The sequence below is a fragment of the Myxocyprinus asiaticus genome, chromosome 22 (genome assembly GCF_019703515.2).
Source record: "Myxocyprinus asiaticus isolate MX2 ecotype Aquarium Trade chromosome 22, UBuf_Myxa_2, whole genome shotgun sequence".
NCBI classification, from domain to species: Eukaryota; Metazoa; Chordata; class Actinopteri; order Cypriniformes; family Catostomidae; genus Myxocyprinus; species Myxocyprinus asiaticus.
Window position 1 is genome coordinate 925,001 of NC_059365.1, and position 20,040 is coordinate 945,040.

The 20,040-nt window shown below is 37.7% G+C and overlaps 2 protein-coding genes across 3 annotated transcripts in view; one reads left to right on the forward strand and one right to left on the reverse strand.

Annotated features, from left to right (window-relative positions):
- The window catches only part of nudt6 (nudix (nucleoside diphosphate linked moiety X)-type motif 6), a 930,254-nt gene that overhangs the window by 518,910 nt on the left and 391,304 nt on the right, over positions 1–20,040 (forward strand). The window lies entirely within an intron of this gene.
- The window catches only part of LOC127412743 (protocadherin Fat 4-like), a 127,473-nt gene continuing 115,530 nt past the window's right edge, over positions 8,098–20,040 (reverse strand). The window contains exons 14-17 of the mRNA XM_051649354.1: positions 19,628–19,752; positions 17,978–18,195; positions 16,171–16,432; positions 8,098–13,397 (exon numbers count right to left, since the gene is read on the reverse strand). Of these exons, the coding sequence (XP_051505314.1) occupies positions 11,515–13,397; positions 16,171–16,432; positions 17,978–18,195; positions 19,628–19,752 (2,488 nt within the window). The 3' untranslated portion in view covers positions 8,098–11,514. The remainder of the gene's footprint in view (positions 13,398–16,170; positions 16,433–17,977; positions 18,196–19,627; positions 19,753–20,040) is intronic.

Sequence of the window (20,040 nt, forward strand, 5' to 3'; positions counted from 1 at the left end):
GTTTCTTGACGTGTGCTGGAGTCTCGCTGTCGTATGTCAGAACCTGCTGTAGTTTCTCTTTCATTACGTAGTTCATGTTTCAGTGTGAATTCAGCTGTCAGCGTTCATTACCACCAGCGTCTCCAATGAAGCTCAAACTGAACTCAGTCTGAAGGTTGAACGCTGGAAACTTGCCCAGACTCCAGACTGAATTCACATGTATGATCTCATCGTATGTCTGGACAACATTCAGTGTGTGAAGAAAAACTCTGAAAATGACTGATTCAGTCTGACCGGTGCACGCTAAAGACTTTTAGAGCAAAAACTGGATTCATTCTTATAATGATTAGTTTCTTATAATTAACCACGACAAGATCTTTATCCGAGATGAAATGGAGAGTTTTGCTGCATATCAGATGTTTCTCCTGAGAAAAAGACGTGCATGTGTCTCATCTAGAGATCTCAACAACGTCTCAAACTGTGCTCAAATTTGTGAAGATCCCAAAGTCTGTGATCAAAATCCAGAGATATAAACACAAACATTTTTGCTGTCAATCAGCAGGTTTTAGATCTGTGATGCACAGAACAGTCCAGAAATGTCTCTAATTGGATACCAAATGTCTAACAGATGGCACACCAGCAAGTGCCCTCAAAAGTGTCCTTCACAGACAAGCAGATGACGTTCTGAACGGATCATCAGAGCAAAATGTGGGATCACACGGATAGAAACTTCACAGTGTCAAATAACCTCATGAAACTGTCCTGTAAGACACACATCAGACCAACACACATTTCAATGTTTTCTTCTTAAAGGATTAGTTCAGCCAAAAATGAAAATTCAGTCATTGTTTACTCACCCCTGTGTTGTTATAACTCTATATGACTTTCTTTCTTTTTCTTCACACAAAGGGAGAAATTGTGAATAAATGTTGTGCTCAGTGATGTTTGGGGCGTTCAAGAGAAAACTCGTTTTGTTTATTTAAAAATAGGTCCTCCACAGTGATAGTAACAACAGAACACAACACAACTGCACACAAAACAGAGAACAGAACTTACTAAACATGTCTGAAGAGTTTGCAGTCCAAGAATTGGCGCATTTCTATGCCCAGCCTTATTTTTTTGAACGGAGTCCTCTGAAATCAAACAGAAAGATAGCAGAGCTACACGCAGCCACAGTCACACCGTGTCCTAACCTGATGGTAAACGACACGTGATAAAAGGGATATTTTCATTGTTAATCAGAGTTTTTGTCCTAATCAGCAGTGATGAGAGATGGTACATTCTATCAGTCACTCATTTTCTATTTTCAAAATCATGCGGTTAACCCCGTCCACTGTGAACTGGCACCGGTCCAAAAACTTACAAAAAAATAAGGCTGGGCATAGAAATGCATCAATTCTTGGACTACAAACTCTTCAGACATGTTTAGTAAGTTCTGTTCTCTGTTTTGTGTGCAGTTGTGTTGTGTTCTGTTGTCACTATCGCTGTTTTTAGATAAAACCAAACGATTTTCTCTTGAACGCCCCAATGTCGTGAGGGGGCTGCGTGAACTGTTGCTCTCGTGTCCTATCATGAACACACACACAGGAGATCAACGGTCAGTGAACATTTTCACTAAATAATACATTAGATTTCAGTTTGTTTCTCATCAAATCTTATCGTATGCTTTCATAACAATCATGAGACTCATGGAATAATTTATTAGACTTCTGAATTATACTTTTGTGTTCTTTTGAAGCTTGAAGAGGTGGTCACCATAAACTGCCATTGTATGACATCACTGAGTACAACATTTATTCACAATTTCTCCCTTTGTGTTCAGAAAAAGAAAGAAAGTCATATAGAGTTATAACAACACAGGGGTGAGTAAACAATGACTGAATTTACATTTTTGGGTGAACTAATCCCTTTAAACTCCATCAAGCTCATAATGCTGCCTCTAAAGAAAAGAAAAAAAATAAATTAATTAATTTTGCTAATGCAATCATTCAACCTTTTTTTTTAACCACATTGTAAATACTAATAGTTATCTCAAATTGTAAAAAAATAAATAAATAAATAATAATAAAAAATTATTCAACTTAATCTTAATTCTTTACAATTCTTACTAGTTTTAATTAAGTTACTGTTACTCTCTAAACCCTACAGTTGTCATAAATGAAAACATTTAAATGGTCCTAATTAAACAGTACTTGAAATCAGAACTCAAATATATATGCTCTTAAAATTTTGGGTTCAAGTTCAACTAACTCAAAATTATCAAGTAAAATTTTTGCACTTGAATAAATTATGTACACTACCGGTCAAAAGTTTTGAAACACTTACTCATTCTTTATTATATATATATATATATATATATATATATATATATATATATTTTTCACATGTTAGAATAATAGTAAAGTCATTAAAACTATGGAATAACATAAATGGAATTATGGGAATTATGTTGTGACTAAACAAAATTCAAAATAAATCAAAACTGTATTATATTTGAGCATCTTCAAAGTAGTCACCCTTTGTCTAGAATTTACAGACATGAACTCTTGACATTTTCTCAACCAACTTCTTGAGGTATCACCCTGGGATGATTTTTAAACAGTACTGAAGGAGTTCCCATCTATGTTGGGCACTTATTGGATGCTTTTCTTTATTATTTGGTCCAAGTCATCAATTTCAAAAACTTTTTTTTTTATTACATTTTAGTTTTATAATGAAATAAATTAATATAGTGGCACAATTATATTTTTGTCTAGAAAACTAATTTCAAACATTTAAGCATACGCCTTCAGATCAAAAGATTTTTTCAGTCAAGTGTTTCAAAACTTTTGACCGGTAGTGTATATTTCTTCAAAACAAGGAAACTTATGTAGAAAAATAATAATTGCTTTAAAAAAAAACTTTGATATTTAAATGCGTTTGACTATTGTTGTTGTTTGGTTGTAGCTGGTTGATAGTTGTGATTTTGTGTCAGGGACTGAAAATAAAATATTTTTCATTTCGTTTGCTCTGAACAAAAACTGTATTTTTTCGTTCCGGTTCAGAAGTTCCGTTCCAAATGGTAACCGGTTAGAACAAAATTAAAGACCGGTTAATAACTAGCCATGCATGTACAGTTAAAAATGTATGTACATATTTGTTAAAAAAGGTCTTCATTCACAGAATGCGACATCCACAACGGGCAATTATAGGCAAAGAATTGTGTGATGCAACAGTTTCCTTCTGGATCAAAGCACATGTTTAGTTTATTCAGACAACATTAAGTAGTGTAGTTCCAAACATTTACTGCGATTTAAAACTTTTGACCTTTGGTTTCATTAAAAAACTAAATTAACCGGTTACCAGCATTTGAAAATAATATTTTCACTCTGGAAGAACTGAAAATCACTTTGTGCCCGTTTTTGGTAACGTTCTGCAAACAGTTTCATTCGTTTTCTGTTTTTGTTTTTGTTCCTTGAACCATTTTTAGTCCCTGATCTGTGTGAAGTCACCATGAGGGTGATTACTGTTACCTCTGCCTGTTAAAATTAAGCCATTCTTATTTACTCAACTGTACTTTACAGAAGTGCAGCTTTATGTGCACTAAGAAGTACTGAGAATCCAATGTGCCATAGAGCTAATTTACCTTATACTGTATAAGATGTGCTATAACTCAATTTAAATAATTAAAAACAGTGATACTTTAAACACTGATGAGTTATGTTTACTTGTAACTAGTTAATATTTACTTAAAAAAATATTTCAGTTTTCTTGAACCACATAAGTACATTTACTTAAAAAAAAAAAACATGCAACCCGATAAGGTCAAGTAATTCGATTTTACAGTTACTGGAACAAGTGATTTAAAAACAGTTCACTCACAAACAGGACTGTCTGGTTTGTTTGTTTTACTCTCAAGGTCAACACGAGTCATCTCAGGCTGATTAAACAATTTATTGCAACTAAATTGCACATGTGCTATAGAAATGTTCATGACTTGTGTCATTTATGGATGTTAATTGTCTCCCAATTGAATATGTAGTTTACAATACAGTTTACAATAGAGTTCTATTCATTAACATATTAATAAATTAGATGTAAAGATCTAACCAGGATTAATATATGCTTTCAGAAAATCCTGGTTAATGTTAATTTATCAAAATCGTATTGTGCATTTTTTATGTTTGTTCATATTGCAATAAAGAGACTTGAGTAAAAGCACACCATAAATGTAAAGTTGCAAGTTATGGCATAAATATAAAGTGGATAAAATATAACTAAACAACTCAAAAAGCAAGCTTGTTTATTGACCAACGTTTCAGCCAAAGATGGCTTTTATTTTACCTTGAAAATGACAGGTAGGCCGAAACATCGCTCGCATTTTAAGTTATGCAGTTATATTATTTTCCCTTTTTATATAGTTCATATTGCATTAACTAATGTTGACATTCAACCTTTAACCTTCTGAGACCCCCGCATGACTGCTGTGTGCATTTTCCATTTCCCTTTTTGATTTGTAACTAGTAGCACATAATAAACATGCAAAAAAAATTAAAAATTCGAGAGCAAATAGTTTTCCTAAAAATGTATGTCCTCATATGTGGACAGCGGGACTACGTTGTGAAATTTTAAATATTACCAAGCTATAGAAAGTCTGATTTATTTCATCTAATAGTTTATGATGTTTCCAGGAGTGTTGATTATTCATAGAGCTGAATTAATAATTCTGATTCAAAGTAATGTCCAGCATCATCCAATCACTGTCAATCATGTTAAAATAAAATGATACATTATAAATTCTGAATCTATGTACTGATTATCATTGTCACATGTCTGTCAAACATGTTGAGTGATCCAAACATCATCTGCAGCCTGAAACTGAACTTTTGATCAGATTTTAGGAGTGAACGCACTTAACTGCATAGAGAGCTATAGGATGCTCCCTTGCTCCCTATTTAGTGAATGACTTAACCTCCAGTGTGCTGTGTGTCTGCACTGGTCTCAGAACAGTTTGAAATGCACCTTATGTTCATCCTAACTCCATATAAAGCCTCTGAAAGACACATTTTCCAGTTTTTCGATGAACTCATTTATTCTCAGTGTGATAATGTGCAGTAAATATAGGAATGCATTTATTAATGTTAATGAATAGAACTGTATTTAACCCTTTAAATGACAGTCCAGAGTCTTGTGAACAGTATTCAGTAGGTTTTTAATCATTGAAATTATGCGTTGCATATAGTGAAGCCAAAATACAACGCGGTGACGCACAAGGTTAATTTAAAAAATGTATTGCTATATGTAGAAATCAACATTAACCCATATTAATGAATCCTGTACAAGTATTGTTCACTATTAGTTAACTAATGTGAGCAAATGTGACTTTTACACAACTATAATGGTAAGTTGACTTTCTGACAAGTGTAACACACTGTCAACTTCTGTTCAGACTACTTCAATGTCTGACTAATGCAACTTGTTTATTTTTGCAATTCCATTTGGTGATGCTAGTCGTGCAGAAATTACACTGTACACCTTTTATGATTTAATTAATTTCTAGGCCTGAAAAACAGCATGTTAAAACTCTGATACTTCCATGTTTTCCATGACCGTGGGAAAGTGTTTAAAGAAAATGTTTTCTTTCTGTAGGAACCGTGAGAGACTGTCGTCCTGTAACTGATCTCAGCTGTGAGGCGTGTTGGTTGGTGTCTGAACTCAAGATCATATGCTACAACTCTAAAGACATTCTTCATACATAAGCAGTTCCTGTGTGTGTGTGTGTGTGTGTGTGTGTGTCTGTGACAGAGCTCCGGCTAAAGAGAACGAGACCTCAAGCACAACATTCGGTAGGTGTGTGACACCCTCGGCCAAAATCAAGTTGTTCTGAACTGGCTAATAAGATGCCAACTTTAATATACTGCAATAAGAATAATTTTAGACATATTTGTTGACTGCGCTGCCTGGCGCAACGTCGCAGAAGTAGAAATCATTCCAAAAACAGAAAGCCCTGTCGCTGTTGCTCGTTGTGTGTCGTTTACGACAAAAACTCTGATTAACATGGAAAAGATACCTTTTATCGAGTGTCGCGGCGTCGCGTCTGGTTAGGACACGGTGTCACATGTTGCTTTGTGGAATGTGTGATATTTATTCAGTCATTTCCTGCAAGATTGTGCATCAGCTGTTTGTTGCAGTTGTACACACCAGACTTAATTTTCCTTCCTCATGATGCCATCTATTTTGTGAAGTGCACCAGTCCCTCCTGCAGCAAAGCACCCCCACAACATGATGCTGCCACCCCCATGCTTCACGGTTGGGATGGTGTTCTTCGGCTTGCAAGCCTCACCCTTTTTCCTCCAATCATAACGATGGTCATTATGGCCAAACTGTTCAATTTTTGGTTCAGAGGAAATTTCTACAAAAAGTAAGATCTTTGTCCCCATGTGCACTTGCAAACTGTAGTCTGGCTTTTTTTATGGCGGTTTTGGAGCAGTGGCTTCTTCCTTGCTGAGCAGCCTTTCAGGTTATGTCGATATAGGACTCATTTTACTGTGGATATAGATACCTGTCTACCTGTTTCCTCCAGCATCTTCACAAGGTCCTTTGCTGTTGTTCTGGGATTGATTTGCACTTTTCGCACCAAACTACATTCATCTCTAGGAGACAGAATGCATCTCCTTCCTGAGCGGTATGATGGCTGTGTGGTCCCATGGTGTTTATACTTGCGTACTATTGTTCGTACAGATGAACGTGGTACCTTCAGGTGTTTGGTAATTGCTCCCAAGGATGAACCAGACTTGTGGAGGTCCAGCATTTTTTTTCTGAGGTCTTGGCTGATTTCTTTTGATTTTCCCATGATGTCAAGCAAAGAGTCACTGAGTTTGAAGGTAGGCCTTAAAATACATCCACAGGTACACCTCCAATTCAGTACACCTCCTATCAGAAGCTAATTGGCTAATTGTCTAAAGGCTTGACATCATTTTCTGGAATTTTCAAAGCTGCTTAAAGGCACAGTTAACTTAGTGTATGTAAACTTCTGGCCCACTGGAATTGTGATATAGTCAATTAAAAGTGAAACAATCGGTCTGTAAACAATTGTTGGAAAAATTACTCGTGTCATGCACAAAGTAGATGTCCTAAATGACTTGCCAAAACTATAGTTTGCTAATATGAAATCTGTGGAGTGGTTAAAAAATTAGTTTTAATGACTTCAACCTAAGTGTATGTAAACTTCTGACTTCAACTGTATCATATTTGATACATTAGGCTTTAAAGGTCATGATCCTCCTGAGGCTCAGCAATTCGATTTGTGTAGGACATTTGTTATTTAATGTAATGTAATGATGATTGAGAGATACACCTCAAAAGCCTGTTGTATCATATTTGATACATGGATTTCAATAAAATAATGTACAAAATTTTAACCAAGCACAAGCTGCTTATTTTCAGCAAATACAAATTTTTAAATGTCAGTAACAATATAATAATTACTGTCACTTTTAATTGATTAAAATAAGCTATTATTGATCGCAACATAAGAGTCACTTTTCAAGTCTGCCGCCATTTCAAATAGATCGATATAAACATTGAAACCACTTATTTTCCATAAATAACCACTAGACAGTGCCATAAACATGTGAAACGTACATACTGTAGGTTGTTTGACTCATCAGTTCAACAGAGAGTGAAACAGTAGCTGTCAAACATTGTGTATCATATTTGATACACACAGCATTATAGGGTTAATTTAATTCAAGGCAAATTTGATATTTCTTTAATTTATGCATTTTTTTACACTTGGAACTCCTACAAACTAAAATTGGGTGAATCATTATCATGCTTCCTTCAATATTGTGCATTATGTTCAATGTCACTAAAGCCTTAACACTTCCAAATAAACAAATAAATTAAATAATCTGATTTATGCCACTATCTATTAATATTCCCAATGAGAAAGTGAGTGTAATTCCATTTTGGTACAGAGTTGCCATATAGCAACATGCTTATTTTCTAAATTTTCAGTAAAACTATGTTAGCTAAAAATCATCAGTTATCAACATATCTATCTATCTACATAAAGATGCTGTGAGTGGAAAAAATAAATATCATGATGCAGAAGAAACATACAAAGAATGTGTTTAATAGAGCAATTTTTTGAGCACTTCAGCAGGTGTCTCTCCTGAAATGTCACATCAAATGTTATGTGGCTTAAAAACAGCACATAATTGGTTACTATAAAGACTGCCCTTTCATTTACAACAATGCATAATGCTGTAGTTTTTTCCCCGAAAGATGAGAGTGAAAAAAAATATTGTTGCCATATGGCTACATAGTACCATTAAGGGTTAATTAAATACTGCACAGTACATGTAGATTGTATACGGTTTACTAATTTTACCCATTATGAAATAAACAGTAGTACAGTATACTACATTGTCATATGACCTCATCATGTTGCATGTTTAATTCAATGAGTGGCATGCAGTTATCAGCAATAAATATGGTTACTTAAAATTTCTAATCTTATTTTGTCAACCTGATCATATGAGTCAAGAAAGACATTTAATTGCACCTGTAATAATCAATTTCATTTCATCACACTGGAAATGGAAGGTCAAGTTGAGCGTTTTGAATTGTGGGATACAGTATCTCTCATGCAGTGTCATAGGTCACCTGGGTATTCTATGTATACCGAGAAATTACATTCTGTGCAGAGTATACATGTTAAAGGTACACTAAACTTAGTATGCTAATATGAAAATATGCTTTGGTCACTTTCACTTTCTACCCTTTGATCTGGGAGACTGAATTGCACATGTAAATGGTTGTTGAAAAGCTCTCCATGTTTGTGTGACAGTTGTGTTGTGTTGTGTTGTGTTTGACTGCTCTGAATCAAGGCTCATTCGTCCAAATCCTCAGAGCTCATAAAGTTTAGGATGAATTGATTAAAACTTTTTATTTCAAGTTTTCTTAATGGCTTAAACATTAATCGCTTTGACTTCTGCAAACTCTTTCTTAACCCTTGTGTGACCTTCGGGACATTTTTGTCTTTTTCATTTTTGTTTTTTCAATCATTTTGGCTGTGTTAATGCCAACGGCATACATTTTGCTGAAGGTGTGTATTTTTTGGGGGAAGTTTGATATTTCAACCTCAGTTCCTATAATACATCTATAATACACTGTGTACACAAAATAGTTACACTCAGGACCTTCAGGACAAAAATGTCCCCCATTGAAACCCATTAAAACTGCAATATTTGATCCCAGTGCCATTAAAGTATAAAATCATGAATTCTGTGATATTATGCTTTCATTCTGGAGCCCTGGCTTCAGAATTTACATTTGTAATATTTTCCAGCAGATTGCACCATTTTTCTCATGTTTAGCCTATGGAGCAAATACAAGCTTTTCCCCTATTCTCTGTTTGCTGTATTATAGAGCACTGCAGGCCAATTGAATAAATGATGCCGCTAAAATTGTGTGTGTGTGTGTTGGTATTGATGTCAGAGTGTGTTTTGTATGTGTGTATTGAGAAATGTGTGTGTGTGTGTGTGTGTGTGTGTGTGTAAAAAACAACAGTGGCATTATGTAAATGAACTGGCACTTAATTTAATTTATTTTTATGGCAGTTTTTTGACGTGGACATTTTTGTCCTCTAAGGTCCTGAGTGTGAGTTTTTTTTTTTTTAAATCTGACACCACACAAAAAATAATCATGCATCAAAATCAATGTTGTTGCTAATCATTTACATATCCCAGACTGTGATAATCCCCCCAAAATAATAATAATAATAATAATAATAATAATAATAATTTCCCCTTAGCTTTTAATATATGGAAAATAATTATTTTTTTTATTTTTTATAAACAACAACAGTGACATTATGTAAACAAACTGGCATTTAAATGGTTAAAATCCTGAAAATGAATGAATATTTGGTAGTTATGATCAGGACTGATGTTGGTTAAAAAAATTAACTCATTGAAAGTGGAACATAATATTAATATATAATATTTATTATGGCAGTTTTTTGACGTGGACATTTTTGTCCTCTAAGGACCTCTGAGTAACTTTTTTAAATTGACGCACAAGGGTTAAATTCCCTTGGCAACCTGATTTCAGTATCTCTTTACATCAGTATTGAAATGTTTTTTTTTTTAAATAAATATTTTTATTGTTATTGGTTTTTACATGTATAAATCAGACATTGTTATAGTTTTATCAAAATATTGGAAAAAATACTGACGTTACATAAGTAACAAATGTAAAAAATAAGAAGTTCAATCTAACTTTGAAAGTAAGAACCTCATTTCCAGCATATGAAAAATATCCATAAAAACACTGCTGCACATTTAAGTTAATAAACAGTACAAAAGTAGAAACAAATTAAAACAAAAACACATGACAACAGAAAACACAGACTACCAAAGAGCTTCATTGATACAAAATTTACATGAGTTCATAGTCTTATAGCAGTTGGGGTTTGCGTTTGGACGGGTCAAACGTGTTCGTTCGAAATACACTAACAAACGACAAGAGAGTCATAGTGTCTGCGCTCCCAAAGGTAAATCCTCAAATATCCAGAAGGCAGAGGCCTGATTACTCTCATATCTGGAGGTTTTGTTGTTTTAGATGGCAGCCAGTTACTCAGGATGAGAAACACTCGCTCTTGGCAGACGCTTCCAGAGCTTTCTTGCTCTTTTGGCTGGTTTGAGAAGAACCGGAGCCAAATATAGCCCTGCTCTTCAACACTGAACTCATGGGTGTGATTCCTAGAGGTCAGACACTTTCAGACAGGATAATCAACCAGATGGACCGAGCCAGAGTACAGGGCCACAGCGCTGTAGGGGTCACTATGACCTTTCATCTTTATTCCAGCACTCTGATCTCAGTCGGCCTGGACAGAGGGGTCAAACTGATTCCCTTCATTTATGTGTCGTACTGTCGCACTTCTGAAAGTCTCCTAGTGTCTCCATTCCTTGGACGTGAGTGTCTGTAGTAGGGGGCTGCACAACTACTAATTTTCACTAGTCAAATAGTTGTCCAGAAAAGTAGAAAGTAGTCATTGAAACAATGTTTACCTAATATAAATTACTCCATGTATGACACTTGATTAGTTTCAGGGTGGTTCGCAATAATTTTGGCTTGTATGTGAACACTAACTCAAAACAACCTTAGATATCTGCAACGCTGTTCACAATTTGGCCATTGCAGGTTGCTAGACAAAACCTGTCATGTGGCTAGACAGGGACACTGTTTGTGGACAAATGAATTTGCAATTGCTTTACATAATAAGCATAACTGATGTCATGTGATCCATGACAAGAGTCAACGTGTCAAATAGTGGCAGTACTAGTCTGTGTAACCCCTTCGTCCGTAGAGCATGTGCTCGTCTTCATTGCACTCTGGCTGACAGTGAGTCTTTCGTATCAGTGCCCTGCCTTACTGCATTTAAGTTCGTCCTAATCAAATATCAAAGAAACAACATGTTCAGTTTTGTAAGTGTGTCTGTAATAGCTCCAGATGACATTCCCAGAGGATGAAGTGATGAAGTGCTTCTCATACGTACTGCTCTGCTTCACCCTCGTTCAGAATCGTGATGGATCCGTCGCCGCTCTTCATCTCGATGTCTTTAGCAGCAGAGTTCTCAGGCAACAGTGCCAAGTCTTTAAAAACATCCACGTAATGGGTGAAGCCCGGACCCCAGTTCAGCATGTTGTCCCAGTTGAAGTTGTTGGACCCTTGGCCCAGTTTGTGGGGTAAAGTGTGGTGCTGATGTTCGGAAAGGGTGTTGTAGTTGCTTGCCGGCCCTCCCTCGGCACGCCGGCTGGAGTACCTCCTCTGTCTCAGCCTTCCTCCGTGGTCCTCATCATCGGCATCAGACTCGTTCACTTGCGAGAGCTTGGGCATTCGAGAACTGTAGGAGACTGGTTTCTCGCGGTCATACTCCATCTCCGAGCACGTGAAGGAGTCGTGGGAGTCACTCTCAGAGGAAGATTCTGGAGCCGGGATTCCGTCCGCAGGGTTTCGGACGCGAGAGAGTGGCCTGCGACAGTCTTCCTCGGATGAAGAGCGCCCGTGGTCAGCACTGCAGATGCTGGGGTTCCTGGGTCGAGGAGTGTTCAGGCGTTCCACCTCCTCTATGGACAATCCCACGGGCGGACCGCTCTCCAACGGAATCTGCTCAATAGGCTGCTTCAGACGGCTCCCTGGGCGAGAGCCGTGACCCGCCATTGTCTGCGGGCTCTTACTGCGGCGACCCAACCGAGTGCCATAGTTGAACATGCCAGGCTGGCACACATCACCGTGGAATTCGAGAGGGCTGCCTTCGCGACGTGCAAGATTGAGCTCACGGGTCGGAGTGTTTCGGTAAAAGGACGATGGCTTGCTGAAGTGGGCGGGGCTGTGCCGTGACAGGGGGTTGGGAGTGGGGCAAGCTGAATGGCTAAGGGGTGTCGAGCGGAGCCCCTGGGTGTAGGTGGGCTGGTAGGTGTAGCTGGTGGCCCCCAGTGGGAGCGGAGACTGTCGGGCAAAGCCTAACGGACTGTGGCGTTGGATGGAAAACTTGGGCGTGTGGCTACGGAAGTGTTTGTAGTGCTGGATGATGTCCGCATCTGATGGCGCGATGCTGCTGGCATTGTCAATGTCATAGTGTTCCATGTCGACATCTGGCCCAGCACACGGGACACAGGGGGCGCTGGGAATTGTTTCGTTGTTGTGCGGGATGTCAGTTTCATCATAGATCAGGTAGGGATTTTCACGCTCTATAATATCAGGTTTGGGATTCCCCTCTGGCTGTTTACGGACGGTCATTTCGTCTCCGTATGGCGGAATGTTGTCTGGATCATCAAATGCCACGTTCTCGCTGCCTTTCTTTTTCTTCTTTTCCTTCGTTTTCTTCTGTTCTTTTGGCACTTTAGTTTTCTTGCGGCCCTTGCAGTGGTTGCACAGAATGAGACTCAAAACCACTAGCGCAAGAATGGTAGCACAGCTTCCTACGATCGCAGGCACAGCCCAGATGGGCAGAACCATCTCCTCTACAGTGGCACTCACACTGCAGGTGAACCCTCCATTGGCTGCCAGTTTACACTCTGTACCCTGTGGACACTGGACGCCCAGACAGGCCACCAGGCTCTCGCACACTCTGCCCGTGTAGAACTCCTCGCACATGCAGGTGAAGCCTCCGCGAGCACCGGGCACGCAGCTGCCGCCGTGCTGACAAGGGTTTGAGGTGCAGTCACCCGGCGGGACGCACTGGTAGGTGTACCACTGATTCACACACATAAGCCCATCCCAGCACGGGCTGCTTTCGCACAGATTTGGGCCTCGACAGCCAATCTTCACAGAGGGGTCAGTTTTAGAGATGGATACAGTTCTGTGTTCACCGCTGAAGGGGAGCATCTCTCCATTGTACTTCACATAGGCATAACATCCATCAAAACCTAGGAAAAAAGAGAGAACTTTGATTTTACAAGAAATATTCTTGGAGTATTATACAAGGTTTTCCAAATTAGTAGCAGCAAATCTTTAAAAGCTAGTCTTGTTTAAGAGTTTTGTTTAAGGTGCTTAGATTTCCACTAATTCCTTTGTTTTCTATACACTGGCGGTTTATTGTAAGCGGTGCTTGCTTTAAGCAAGGTGCCACTATTACTGCTGCTCTGACCTTCGTTTAGAGATTTTTTCAATATCCCTTACCCAATTCTTCTGTACAAATTTCGGCATCCAACTCATCCTGAACTGTTTTTTGTACACCCATGAATGACGTGTCAGCCAGCTCAATAAGGACAGGTTTGCTATAACTTTACATGATCAGGTGTACGATATTCATCCACAGGCAAAACATCAGATGAGAAAATCCCATTAATTTAATGCAAAGTGATCACTGTGTTCATATCTCTAGATCTAAATGTCAAAGAGACTTGGGGTTGGGCTCTTTGGACTTGGGCTAGTAAGCAGCCTTTAAGTATAACCCTAGCAACTGCCTAAACATGCCCTAGCAACAATCCAGAGTGCCCTAGCAGCATGCCAGAGCCATATCTTGGCACCAGAGCATTGCAAAGACATGGAGGTGGGCTCTTTTAACCAGGATGATATTTAAAGGCTGCTTGCAACTGCCTAGCCATGTTCTAGCAAAAATATAGAGCACCCTAGCAACCATATAGCAACAAAACCCAGCCATATCTTGGCATCAGCATTGTACAGACACGGGGATTTTTTGACTACATTGTAGTAATGAGTTTTGCCACGGCAAGAATCACTCTCATTTTCTACAGAAAGTGAACCTATCTAAACGGCACAACAAACTGTATTTGGGTGCTTTTCATGTCAGCTGCAAACTGGACCAGACTTTATCCTGATGGTCAAAAGTCTTAGATACATGAGACTAGAGCTTCCTCAACATAAAACAGAAATTAGATTTGATTTGAATAAATGGATACTGCTTAGTTTAAAGCTATGCAGGGAGACATTTAGTTTGGGTTTGTGATTGCTGCAGCATCAGCCCATATATAACAATACTCCCCCTGAGAAACACATCAACAAACCTCTGTTTTTACATCAAGAGGAAGAGAAACAGACTCTGCTCTTCAACTCGCATATCCTGGAAGCCAAAAATTCAATCTTTCTCTTCTACTCCATCTGGGAGAAATCTTGATGCCACTAATTCAGACCTGCGCTATCATGTTGCCTAACAACCAACCTTCAACAATGTAAATATATGTTTATTGAATTTATGCCCCATTCAAACCAAGAACATTTGGTTCTGTTTATTAGAGGGGAAAAAGCTGATTTGGCCTGATTCTAATTCTCTCTTTCTTTCTCTCGCTCTCTCTCTCAGCCCTAGATTGAATCTAGAAATATGGAATAACCTTGCGTGCATGAAACATGTTTACCTTACAATAGTTTGGATAATTTTATATGATGTTTTGATTTATAACATTGGAAATGTGGCTTATATAGCAACTCAGTTTGACCATATATGAGCATGAGCCGGTGAGTTTCTCTATAAACCCAGAGGAAACGTGAATTGTTCAGATGTTACTCTTTCATCGCTCATGAGACATTATGGAGGTCTCACTTTTCATTTTAAGTATAAAGTTTGTCTCAGATGTTTCTCCTAATACTTTGCTCTTTAGAGAATCTGATGAGTTAATACTGAGATCTCTGACATTTGATTGCAGACTTTGGTATCTTGCCAAACCTGAGCACAGTTTGAGACACTGTTGAAATCTCTTCAGAAACCTCTGAGAAGCTGGAGACTTTGGCACAGGTCTCTATTTGATCTCCATTTAATCTCATTGCTCTCTGGGAGGAACAATTGAGATACACCTCAAGTTATTTCTTTCCTAATGGACCTGACAGCAGATCTGTCTCCATACTCTTGTCAAATATGTCTATGATTGTCTGTGTTTTAAATGGATTGTAGCTTTTGCTCTTTTTGATTGTCCTGCAGAGGAAAGTTCAGACATTCTTTCCTGTTGGCAGCCCTCTGTCTAACCTAGTTAACACACACACACACACACACACACACACACATACACACACACACACACACTTTCACTGAACTCTCCTGTCACTTTTATTTGTAGAGGAAACATTCCCAAGTTTTGATTCAGGCAGAAAATCCGAACAACTCCGCCAAACTCTGACGCATCCACTGCTAGCGAGTCACAGTAAGAATTCCTCATTGCTGGAAATTGTTTAGTTTGTAATTAACATGCATTTATGTCAGGCTTGTCTCCTCTCTACTGCCTGAAATAATGTGTTTTATCGAACGAGACCTGCCCTTTGTGCAGCCCTGGGTAAAATGTCTTGCTCCATAATGATATTATAGTCAATAATACAGTATATAGAACTAGATTTTAATGAGTCATGTTTATCCGTACAGCAATGCCAGAGTGTTGCTATAAGGTTTCTAAGTTTTTAGGTTGCTCAGGTGTTGTAGGTGATTGTTTAATGGCTCAAGTGAAAAGAGTCTCTGTCTAGATCTGATTGAAGTCTATGGGATTTACATTGAAGTGAAAATGGTAAGTGTGATCTGTTAGTAAAGTAACAGTACACCTCTCACACATGATTTGAGGGATCATTCATGTCTGGAGTCTACTATTAGAGGTTTGCTCAAATCACTATGAGCAATAGTAATAGTGATGCTTGACTTTGCAAACAGTTGTGCTTGTCTAAAGCATTCTTTAAGTGTATGGATGGATGTAAACTAACCTGGAGGAGTTTTCTGTTGTGTTGGTCGAGTCGGGACGCCCCCCAGAGACAGTGTGTGTACATCAATCCCTCCGAAGTCCTGTGTGTTGTGCTGAATGACCTTCGAGCTGAATTCATCGATGCGGAGGACTGTGGATGATCTGTTTCTCCGGAGAATCAGTGTATGCCACTGACCGTCAGACAGAACTACATCTCCCACAATCCTCTCCACCTTACCGGCTCCACCAGCATCAGACACATACTGCAGAAGACCGTTCTTCAGCTGAGAGACAAAGAGACAAAATGACAAAACTGTGCAAGAGGAAGCATATATTTTTAGAAAAAAAAATCTCGCCCTGTCCTCTAAGGGGTTCCGTAGAATATGCAATACTCTTTATATTAAATATGCAACACACATTTTGGATAAAATTGTCAGGTTAGTGATCATTTGTACCATCAGAGACCCAAGCAGTGATGTTAATATTGATTTTCTTATGCATGTTTTGTTTTGGGGTGAATTTGGGGGAAAAACGTTGCAAAATTGCAACGCTTTGCAATTAGGATCGCAAAATTTCACCGTTTTTGTTTTTTAGACAATATGTGGAAGATCTGACTTCACAACACATACAAGTATAAGAAAAAAAACAACTACGAGCAGTAAGAGTAAATATAATGAATAGTTCATCCGTAGAAATGTGACTTTTTAAAGCTAATAAGGCTATTGCTGGTATAATCAAAATAATAATAAAAAAATACTCATCTCTTTGTAATGTATTATATTTAATATATCACGAACACCCTAAAAAAATATGAATGACGAAACTGCACAGGAAACATCTGAAAGTCATTTCTAATAGTTTATCTATGATGTACTGAACAGGCTCCATTGTGTGAAGCTAGTCAAATGCTTAGAAAAATAGTCTCAAATGTATAAAGAATAAATTAATATATATACACTGTAAATAATTGCAAAATTTGTTCCAAAGGTGTTTGCAATTGTGTCCTCTACATGTAGAAGACATATTTTGGATTGATACAGTGTGTAGTTTTTATTTATATTTAATTAATATTACATAATATTCAATTGCTTTAAACATACAATGCTATTCTGCGGGTCTCTGAGGGTTAAACTATTTTTGTCAATACATTTCTGTATTTTTTTATCTCTTACACCTCATCCAAACTCTTTGTATTCATTTTTTTCAAATTAATATTGTAGACTGTACTAACTATATATATATATATATATTATTATTTTTTTATTATTATGTATTTATTTTTGCAAATACCATGTTTTTACTATAGTAATATTGAAGTAACAATGCAAAGTAAGTTAAGTAACCATGTTTTTTTTTTTTGCCGGTTAGTTTTTTGTTTTCCTGTTTTATCACTACGAATATCAAGGTTAAAATATGGTTACTGTAGCAAAAACATGGTAAACTTAATGCAAAACTATTGAGTTTGTCAGCTCACTAAGTTTGTGTGTGTTTTTATGAACATATCTGCATGCTATAATCTGATTCATTACTGAAATGGAAAAATAATCCTGTTTGAAAAAAAAGAAGGAACACAAGCACTGCAATGGAGAGAGAAACTGATTTAAAGACCCACAAACTCTGGAAACGGAAAATCTGTCCTGCCAAGAAAAAAAAAAAGATCAGCAGTGATTTCTGGAGAACAAATCGGAGATGTCCGACATTTTACTGTGATATACTGTGAGTGTTGAGTAGTAACTCTCTGTGGCTGAGCACAGTGGATGCAGCGACTGGAGGGGAAGAGAGTTCAGCCAACTGGACAAGAGCCAGAAGACACACACACTGTGTCGTACCCTGATGGTGGTGTAGTTGGAGCTTTCTTGCGCGTGCAGTATCGTTCCCGAGCCGCTGCGTGTTCGAAACTTCAGCTCCAGACTGCTGTACTCCACGACGGGTCTTCCGTTGTCCTGCAGCGCTCTCGCCAGCAACACGTCTCTCTTGCGGCTCTGACTCAGACTGTAATCCAGACGACCAGAACCGTCCAGAGAGAGGGCCGTGTCTGCCGTCATGTCTGAGAGAGACAATGAGTCAAGATCAGTGATTCTAAACTGAGCCTCGTGTCCATTCTGTAGCAACAATGCTAATAATAAAATGCAACTAAAAATACAATCATGTACAGTTAGGATCGCACAATAAATATACTTATCAACTTCCCATATCTTCTGTTGCTGATGTCAAAGATCAAGTATCCAATCAAACTTGGTGTAAAATTAATCTGTCTCTTGGTAGAAGCTCGTTATATGCCACATTTATACGGCTTTAGAAGTGTGTTAAATGTGTGAGGATGTGTATCAATCAGCTGACAAAATCATACAGGCCTATTGAATCAAGTTCAGTTTTTCTTCTATTTGTTAGAGTTGGTAGGAAACCCTTCATACTGTGTATTTCTTCACTATAAACCATTAATATCCCTTTAAAATTTCTTTTATTAATAAGAACAAGTATTATTAGGTAATATATTTCTCAACAGCGCTGCTCCTATCCACCACTAAAATACTTGATTTAACCTTCATTTTTGACCGAAATCGTTTATCTGAGCGGTACAATACTTGGTGACTTTTGATCCACTTGCCATCTGAACACACAAAAAAATATGACTTGATGTGATAAGTCTTAGGTGGTCATAAAAAAAGCGACACCTTTGCTGCTCGAAGTCAAAATTGATCGACCATCGGAAATGAATGGGAAAAACTAAAAATAGAGCTCTTTTTTGGGGGGGGGGGGGATTTGTCAAATACAATATATAAAATAGCCACAATGCAGAAAATACACAAACAGAAATGAAGGGTAAGACTTTACAATATGCAGAGTGCAAAACATTATTATTAACTTATTTTTTTGTCTTCTCTTTGTAACACCCAGGTCAGGTTTGACTGTAGGCATAATGTGACATTATTGCAAAAACTGACACTTCAAAACAGTAAAAAACAAAACAAACAAATGCTAAACACTGAAAAATAATTGTTTGATAATGTCTAAATATATATCTAAATGCATAACTTGTGATAAAATGTAGAATTACTACACAGTAAGTGGCTGCATAGAACACTGCCGCCATCTACTGGCTATTACTGTCATAACATGATTTTCAAGTCATGTTATTTTTTATTTTTTTCACCAGATGGCAGCAATCAAACCAATACAGGACACATTCTTGGATTTTATTCATGTTTCAACTAGGTTTTTACTGTAGTGAAGTTACATAAATTTGCTAATTTGCATAATTGTATAATTTGCATTATTGTAAATAAAAATCTAAAAACATAAAATCCCAAAAGAAATGCATTATTGTATTGTTTTTACTACTTACTGTTTCTTCTTTATTGTTTTAAGAAGAAATGTTATCATTTCTTAAAAAAAAATAAAAAAAAAGTTACACCTGTATTGTGTCCGGTCAAAAATGACCGCGAACAGCAAATCAAGCTGTTGTGTTTCAAACTCACATTTCTCACAGGTTGGTCCAGTGAATCCCTCGGCACACTGACACTGTTGCCATGACCACATGTCCACACATGTGCCACCATGTCTGCAGGGGTCAGTGACACACGCACCCTCCAACCTGGGACATCTGTACACAGGACACACACATGTGATTCACACAAAAGCTTGGAGAATCTCAAAGACGTGAGTCCGAGCAGGAGAGATTGCAAACAGCAACATTAGCATATATGCAAATGAGCTTCAATCATTAAAGGCATCAGCCACCTGAAATCAAATATAAAAAAAATTCAACCTGCTAGAGAATATCCACACAGTGACTTCAGAGTGCTGGAAGTTTTATTTAATTTTTTTACAGAACTCAAAAGGTCTGAGTGCGAACTGTCGTACAGTGACACGACTCGGTGTGTGTGTGGTT